Source organism: Nanorana parkeri, unplaced genomic scaffold, assembly GCF_000935625.1.
Source record: "Nanorana parkeri isolate BGI_ZX_2015 unplaced genomic scaffold, ASM93562v1 scaffold3169, whole genome shotgun sequence".
NCBI lineage: Eukaryota > Metazoa > Chordata > Amphibia > Anura > Dicroglossidae > Nanorana > Nanorana parkeri.
In genome coordinates, this window is record NW_017309437.1 from 5105 (window position 1) to 14068 (window position 8964).

General features: G+C 49.9%; 1 protein-coding gene across 1 annotated transcript; it reads left to right on the top strand.

The window, feature by feature from the left end:
- Window positions 1-3492: 3492 nt before the first annotated feature.
- Window positions 3493-8244, top strand: LOC108802841 (whey acidic protein-like). Its single transcript, XM_018574694.1, has 4 exons — window positions 3493-3559; window positions 6855-7022; window positions 7532-7678; window positions 8219-8244. Exons 1-4 carry the CDS (start codon window positions 3493-3495, stop codon window positions 8242-8244), a joined length of 408 nt encoding a protein of 135 aa, XP_018430196.1.
- Window positions 8245-8964: the final 720 nt, after the last annotated feature.

Sequence of the window (8964 nt, forward strand, 5' to 3'; positions counted from 1 at the left end):
CTCCAGCAGACTTTCAGGCCGGCCAGCAACAGAATCAAACGAATTAAGAATTAACTTCTCAGGTTTAGTTACATCTGCAGATACATGTGGCTGATAATTGTGGCCCCTGATTCTACGCTACCTGAGTTTCATAACTGTGGGACACATATAGCAATGCACAGAGAGCCGGCTGAACCCTGACCTCTAAATAACAATGATTGAAAACATTAACACAACAAAGATTTAAAAACGTGAAAATAATTTTTGGGAAATGAAATTAACATGATAAAGCTTCTATGAGATAATAATAATGTAGCGCCCTCTAAAATGTCGCTATTCAATTTAGAGATACCTGGACTGTAACCAGTCTGGATCCTGATTATACAGAGCTCTGCATTCTATAGGTGTCCCTGAATCTGCTGGATTGATTGCTCCTCCTGTTGCTGAGGAAAAGGGAGCCTTGGTATACAGTGAGGGAGGATCCACCCTCAGATTATGACTATGCACCTGACCCTAGCCAATGGCTGAGAAGGATGACTCAGAGGCATGGTTGAGGGCAGGTAATAAAAGGTCTGGGGACACTGTGCAGAGGTCTCTTCCCCATAGGAGCCTCGCCCTAGGAGGTCTGGGTGATGCAAGCAAACGGCCTGGGCCTCAGCACATGGCAGGTGCTGAGGGGCCTAGAGGCCTAGGATACAATGATACTTTGCTGGGCCCATACACGTGGCAGGTGTTGGGTGCCTTGTTCTAAGAAGATACTACCATCAACCTGGAGTGCTCCTTGGCAGTTGCAGATGCTGAGGGCACAGAGATTCCAGATCCTAAAGAGGTAAATACCTGATGGAAGCTGGGTCGGAAGGAGAGTCTGCTTGTTGAGGGGTACCGCAGAGGAGCTGATGAGAGCGTCCATCTGGGACCCACAAGGGAGATCCCTCACCCTATTCCAGGTATCTGTTCGAGAAGAAGCCAGCGGTCCTTACCTAAGTCCAGAGATAGCGAACCTTCTCCATATAAGCTACCGGATCATCCTGGCTGTTCGCAGTATTGTTACTACTATTGGTCTCTGGTACCAGATCACAGTGATTTCAGCCTTTCTGTCCTCCGAAGTATTTCCAAGGGCATCCTACAGATCCTAAACCCTCTCTCTCCTATTGAACTTGCAAATAAATAACCTTAAAAGGAACCATAAAACTCGAGCCATTCTGTCCATGAGTGTCGGTGTGCTGCTGCTGAACAAAGGGGACCTGTAGCTGGAACAAACAGGTAGGAGAACGCTATTTCATATTCGGGGGTGAGCGCTACAATAATAATTCACAAACACTTTAGAATAAACCTGTGCTTTGTTCATATCCCCATTAATGCCCCTCCCCCCAGCAGTTCACACTAACCATCCCTTTGCTCCCCTGACGCTACATTCACTCACTGTGTAAGATCCAATACCTCTATTCAGAACTCTCCTCCCACCCATGTGATATTATTAATTAGGGTGTTGGGTCGGGGTTGGTAATCAGTCATGGTACCACATCCATCAGAACATTGATTTTTGGGCAAACACTATAGGACTTTTAGGGTACCAATTGATGAAATGTCCAATGTAGGGCAGGGCAGAGCAACCGATGAGAGATGAATAACGTGCTGGATTAGTGTGATCCTAGTTCATTTTATGACTTCATCGCTGTGCTGTATGTGTATAGGTCATTGCTGTGCTGTATGTGTATAGGTCATTGCTGTGCTGTATGTGTATAGGTCATTGCTGTGCTGTATGTGTATAGGTCATTGCTGTGCTGTATGTGTATAGGCCAATGTGATTGGATCTGTATGTGCGTTATAATTCATCGAAATTAATCGATTTAAAACAATTTCGATTAATCGAACACGAAAATTTGAATCATTACCGGCCCTACAAAAAACCAAACAAACAAAACTGACTCTGTCACAAAGAAGAGGCGGACTACTCCTGCTCATGTCTCTCGCTGCCCCAATCTCTGCAGTAGTGATAAGAAACCACCAGCTGAAGACCCCGAATCTGACCCTTCAGGAGTGTCCATTGCCTGGTCTCCCACTGTATGCTGTGGTTCCTCCTGCCAGCCCCGGGGCCCGCAGGCAGATCCCACTATGGTCTCAGGCTGTCACCCCTCATCCACCCCTATTACGACTCCATCTAAGAACATGATGTAAGGATCTCACATTCTCACTCCTATCCCTTCCGTCCACCTTATGGTCACTGAAGGTGTCCAGACCACAATTCCTCTCAAAGAGAGGAAACCCTTCACCGTGATTTTCTGGTGTCCCATTTTGAGAGGTTTAGGGAGCGTATCTACTAGGGATGCATCAATGCCAATAACGAGTATTTGGGGCGAGTACTTGCCCGAATGCTCCTGATGCCTATCCCGATACCGGAACTTCCGGTATCAGGAAACCGAGTGACGAGTCATTACACGCTGCCCAGCTTCCTGATTGGCCGGGAAGCCGGCTCCATGCTCCCTCCTCACTTGGTGAGGAGGGAGCATGGAGCCATGTGAAAGTCAATTCGGATTCGGAATTCGGATTCGGACGAAATTCGTTAGCGGTAGTTCGTTCGAACGTTCGTTTCTTTTTCGTTTCTTTCACGCATTCGTTCGTTCGTTTGCAGCAAAGTGACATTTGAGGGGGAAAATGTTTTTCTTCAACGAACGAAACTAATAAGAAACGAAAAATGAAACGAACGTTCGAACGAACTACCGCTAACGAATTTCGGAAATTCGGATTCGTTTACATTAGTTATGTCTGTAATTCGGAATTCGGATACATCCGGATGTCCGAATTTCCGAAAATTCGTCCGCATTTCGATTCGGAACGAAACTAATTGCACATGTCTATTACCCGCCCCCCTGCTTCCTGATTGGCCAGAAAGCTGGCTCCATGCTCCCTCATCACCTGGTGATGAAGGAGCATGGAGCCGGCTTTCTGGCTAATCAATGGGACTTCCGGTATCGGTATTCGTCGAGTACCCCAAAAAATCGGTACTCATACTCGATACCGAAAAACCGGTATTGGTTCATCCCTAATTTCTACCCCCAAGATATAAAATATATTGCAGCAGCGTTCCAGACGTTGGGTGCGGTGGATGAATTCTTTTTCATTTTCAGGCCCTTTTGCCCTTTAGTTTAACTTGGAGATCCAGCCATTAACGCACTTCCTGTACTAGGATGACAAAGCTCCCTCACTGTATTGTATCTATGGAGGGAGCGTTGTCACCCTAGGAAAGGACATTGTTAGGGATTATATATTTAATTTCACTGTCCTGGTATGTGGCCCTGGGCAAGACTGCCTCCATCACAGCCTAGTCACTCAGGTTTGACGGACTCCCCTTGAGCACATTAAACTTGCACTGGCTGTGACGTTGGTTTGAGGAATCTATGGGGTGGAAGGTTGTCTGGCCCTCAGGCCTCCTGTCACTGTGTCACCTGTACCAGGAAGAAAGTTTGTCTCAGTGCTTTATACTGAACTGCAGCCACATCCACGGCGCCGACAATGAATGCAGTGCTGCTTCTTCTTCTTCTCCTGCCCTCTCTGGGGTACTCCAGAGTCATTGTGGATGGTGAGTAGTTGGCCAATGGTGTTGGGGGTATCTGGTGAGGTTGAATAGGCAGACCGGGCACCTGCTATGGGGCCAAGGAGCAAAGGAGCAGTCCGGTCTGAGTAGTCAGTCAATGGTGTTGGGTGTATCTGGTGAGGTTGAGGAGGCAGGCCGGGCACCTGCTATGGGGCCCAGCAGCACAGGAGCAGTCCGGTCTGAGTAGTCAGTCAATGGTGTTGGGTGTATCTGGTGAGGTTGAGGAGGCAGGCCGGGCACCTGCTATGGGGCCCAGCAGCACAGGAGCAGTACGCTCTTTGTGTACAATGTTATATAGGGGGAGAGATATCTCATGGGAGGTCATTTAATATACAAAGAGGGTAAAATGTCATTATACTGCAGCTATTGTGTTATTGTTTAATAACAGCATGGGCCCCGGTGGCTGTAGAACGAGGGGGCCCCACAGTGCTTTTCCTATGGGCTCCCGTCATTATCATACTGATCCAGATTTCTCCATAATATACAGGTTATAGAATGATATCCAGCCATCGTGTCCTTCCAGGATTTATATCATCGTGCCACCTTCCTGCCCTCCCCCCCAGTGTAAATGGCAGAGTGTAGATGAGTTTTGTAGTTCCATGGCAGCGGAGGTCATAAACTGTTTTCTGACCTCGTCCACCATCTACAAGCTGCAGGGGGGGAACTTGTCTGACTCGTCTGGTGTGTCCTCCGACCCTTGTGTCACGGGGGAAGGACGAGTCTTTGGATTCTTCTACTTATAATACATCATATAAGTCATACGAAGTCTCCGATCGCGCTCTGTTTGGAGGGGGGGGTGGGGGCAGGTCGCTTGTTTTCGGGAAATCGTTGTGGGGGGAGCAGGGAGTAGAGGGACCGCAGGGAGTAGAGGGACTAGAGGGGCAGCAGGGAGGGGAGGGGCAGCAGGGCAGCAGGGAGTAGAGGGGCAGCAGAGAGTAGAGGGGCAGCAGAGAGTAGAGGGGCAGCAGAGAGTAGAGGGGCAGCAGAGAGTAGAGGGGGTTGTGGAAATCCTATCTCCCGACACCCAGGACATGCATTTCCGGGCGCGGGGGAGTGTAGTTGTTTTTTACATTTAGCCCGGCTATGGGCAAGCAGAGCTAAATGTACAGCGGGGGAGCCTCCCAGCATGGATTTCGGGAAGACCGTTCCTGTCAGACTAACCTGCTAACTTTTTACGAAGAGGTAAGTAGAGATCTGGATGGAGGGTGGCCGGTGGATGTGGTACACTTGGACTTTGCTAAAGCATCTGACACGCTACCACATACACGGTTACTACACAAGCTGAGGGCTATGGGCATAGATGGGACATGTGTACATGGAGAGAGAACTGGCTACAGGAATGTGTCCAGAGGGTATCGATAAATGGCTCCTTCTCGGATCGGGCTCGGGTCATGAGCGGCGTTCCGCAGGGGGTCTGTGCTGGGCCCCCATGCTGTTTAATCTATTCATTAACGATATTGGGGAGGGGGGATAATGTAGATAAATGTAGAGTTTTTGCTCTTTGGAGTTAACAAGAAACAAGAAAACGGATTACACACTAATGGGAGCTCCCCTCGGAAAGTCCGAAAGGGAAATAGATTTGGGGGTCATCGTAGACCACAGGCTGAAGAATAACTCTCAGTGTCAGGCGGTGGTAAACAAAGCTAGTAGGGTCCTTTCCTGTATTAAGAGGGGAATGTTTTGCAGGGACAAGTCCGTAATTCTGCCACTTTATAGATCGCTGGTTCGGCCTCATCTGGAGTACGCGGTGCGGTTTTGGGCACCAGTGAACAGAAAGGATGTCCTTGAACTGGAGGGGGTCCAGAGGAGGGCAACCAAACTCATAAAGGGGATGGAGGACCTGAGTTATGAGACGCGGCTACTAAAATTAAACATGTTCTCCAGGGAAGTGAGGAGATTAAGGGGGGGACATGCTTTTCATGTATAAAATGTTCACCGGGGATAGCAACATGAGCAGCAAACTTTTTGGGGCGCATTGAGGAACCTGGCTTTGGGGCGGCAGAAAAGGTCAATCCGGCCCTGCTTGTATCCGTCTTCAAGAAACGTATCAAAGGAAATACAGATTGATAAGATCTGAAAATTGAATTTATCACCCAAAACAGAACATTCCCTGACTGGTTCGTGGCTTCCACGTGTCCTCCAGACTTCAGCCCGAGAGCAAACCTCAACCAAACCGATCAACCCAACAATCCCCTGCAATGTGAGAGCAGAACGTATCTAAACCATCACACTGACCCAACACCCGGCGCAATGTCTGTTCTCCTGACCACAAATATTATCACCAGAATTATCACACTGCCCTGGTAACACAAATAGCCCTGGTGACACCACGTGCAGCCCTGGTGAGCAATACAGAGTATGTAGCTTCATATTATTCTGCAGTGTTGTATAATGTATGCAGGTGCCAGCAGGTCAGAGGAAGATCCGGGTTTCAGGCAGATGCCGCCCGAGATCACGCATTGCGGGGACCTTGGCTGGTGCACCTTTGATTGCTCCTCCGCCTCCTTTTCCTCTTCTGGCTCCCTGACACCGTGCTGCCCACCTGCTGACCCCTGGTGAGACACCATAGCCCAGACAGTCTGCCTGAGAGTCTCCCAGCCCACCTTAGAGTCTCCCAGGCCACCTGAGATCCCGTTACAGGCCACCTGAGAGCCAGCATAGCCCACCTGAGAGCCCTCACAGGCCACCTGAGAGCCAGCATAGCCCACCTGAGATCCCACACAGGCCACCTGAGAGCCCGCACAGGCCACCTGAGAGCCCGCACAGGCCACCTGAGAGCCAGCACAGCCCACCTGAGAGCCCTCACAGGCCACCTGAGATCCTGCACAGGCCACCTGAGATCCCGCACAGGCCACCTCAGAGCCCGCACAGGCCACCTGAGATCCCGCACAGGCCACCTGAGAGGCCGCACAGGCCACCTGAGATCCCGCACAGGCCACCTGGAGACATCAGGATGCCAACCCAGAACAACAGTATGTAGTCTCACATTATTTTATATTGCTGTATAATGCATTGCTGGGATTTGTAGTCCTCTATAGCCGGTCTCCTTACGCCCTCTCCTCGCTCTCTCTTCGCTCTCTCCTCGCTCTCTCTTCGCTCTCTCCTCGCTCTCTCTTCGCTCTCTCCTCGCTCTCTCCTCGCTCTCTCCTCTATATTCTCAAATTGCCGCGCACAGTGCTAGTTTCATTTAAGGAAAAGGTGGCAACCCTAATCTGGATACCATCCACACAGAGTTCTCTTCCAGCGGTGACGGGTCTGATGATCTCTTCTGTGATTTCAGAACCAGAATACATGGTGGTGGAATCCACGAAATGTCCTCTGGATGTGGATTACCCGAAATGTGGGCCCGTAAAAGTGGAAGACCAATGCAAGAAGGACACGGACTGCGAGGGGCGCAGGAAATGCTGCACTTCCGGCTGTAAGAAGCTCTGCCTCATGACCCTGAAAGGTATGTGAAGAGGAGGGACGACCTTCACCGATCATCTCGTCCCTGGCAGGAGTGTAAAGGAGTGTAAAGCAAATCATTGGATGTCATGGTCACTATTTCATAGGGTAGAACGCGGCACCGAGGCCCAGACTTCTCTACCGTCCTTGTGCCAACTATCCCGCCTTGGGTCTATAACCTGCCACATCAGTCTCTGAGGGCCCTGGGTACCGGACTGCATCCATGAATGATTCCTCCCATGTGGCTACCAAAGGTGGAGCGCAGTAGAGTGGTGATTATAGAGCTAGAGGTCACTTCGGGGGCCCCCAGCAATGACTCTACACCCCCTCCCTGTACTCCCATAACCCCTGCACCTTATCAGGTGGGGTTCTTCCTCATACAAAGCAGGAGCCTCTCTGGCCGATATCAGATGTTCATCCTGCAGAGTCCCTGGCGCAGGAACACCCGGCATGTCTGATGCAATGTCTTCCGGGTCATTTCTCCTGATTTGATGACTTTCGTTTTCTCCTCAGTGAAGTCCGGCCGCTGTCCCTCTTATGAGCACAGCCTGTGTAACAGTGAGCAGCCAATACCCCATGAGTGCCACCGAGATGACCAGTGTCCCGGCTCACACAAGTGCTGCTACCAGTGCAGGCGACAGTGCACGCTGATACTGCCGTGTAAGTTATAAGAAGGGTGACACCGTCCATAGCATACAGACCACATCCATTCTACACTAGACATGTGCCATTCGTTTCGTTACGAATCGAAATTCGTACGAATTTTCCTGAAGTTCGTAAATTCGGAAGCATCCGAAATCCGAATGGCAGTTTATCCAGCATGCTGATTCACACTCCTCACCACGAAAACAAGCGGCACCACCAATACTGCAACTGTGTCCAGGGGCGCAACTACAGATCATGGGGACCCATAACTTATTTTGATCTCCTTCACTCTTCCCTACTGTCATTGATCTTAACATAGAGTATGTCTGAAGCAAGGACAGGCAGCAGAAGATCCATCGGCATAGTCAGTACACTGCCAGGGATCAGAGCTTTGGATGGAATATTTCCAGCTAACTCCTCCGTCCTCTGGAGCTCCACTCGTCTATATCAGAATCTCGAATCTTAGGACCTCAATGTAAATTCTAAGTCCTCCCACCCCTCCCCCCACCACCACCACCACAACGGGTTTTACATTTTGCAATTTTTATTTTACAGTTGAACCAACAAATGGCTTCGAGTAAATCATCATCGGAGAAGTAAAGATGGACCTTCCCATTGTCTTCTACGGTGGAAGGATGGACAGAAGGTTCTTCTGGCTGGGACCCGGATGACATCCAGCATTATGGGCTCAGACTTTGCAGACGGCTCAGATTGTCCTCAGCTCTGTGTGTGCTGAAATCCATTGTGGAGTGCTCCGGAGATTGGGGGACTTTTGTATTTATTGCATCATTACTGTTGTTGGTCACAATATGGAACACAATCTGTCATACCCACCTCTCTCTTCTCCTCCATATACTGGCCACTCCTTTATTCTCTGCACTCCTCTCCTGTACATACTGCCCCCGTCATACCCCCCACACTCCTCTCCTACTGCCCCCGTCATATCCTCCACAGTCCTCTCCTGTACATACTGCCCACTGTAATATCTTCTGCACTCCTCTCCTTCACAAGCTCCCATAGCCATACCTTCCACACTCTTCTCCTGAACACACTGCCCCCTGTAACATGCAGAGTGCAGTCGTCAGGAGTATTTAACATGCAGAGTGCAGGGGTCAGGAGTATGTAACATGCAGAGTGCAGGGGTCAGTAGTATGTAACATGCAGAGTGAAGTCGTCAGGAGTATGTAACATGCAGAGTGCAGGGGTCAGGAGTATGTAACATGCAGAGGGCAGGGGTCAGTAGTATGTAACATGCAGAGGGCAGGGGTCAGTAGTATGTAACATGCAGAGGGCAGGGGTCA

Bases quoted from the DNA above. Each gene is read 5' to 3' on its own strand.
- LOC108802841 (XM_018574694.1), top strand. From the start codon at position 3,493: ATGAATGCAGTGCTGCTTCTTCTTCTTCTCCTGCCCTCTCTGGGGTAC. The intron at 3,560-6,854 runs GTGAGTAGTTGG...CTGTGATTTCAG, and splicing joins CTCCAGAGTCATTGTGGATG to AACCAGAATACATGGTGGTG. The intron at 7,679-8,218 runs GTAAGTTATAAG...TTTATTTTACAG, and splicing joins GTGCACGCTGATACTGCCGT to TTGAACCAACAAATGGCTTC.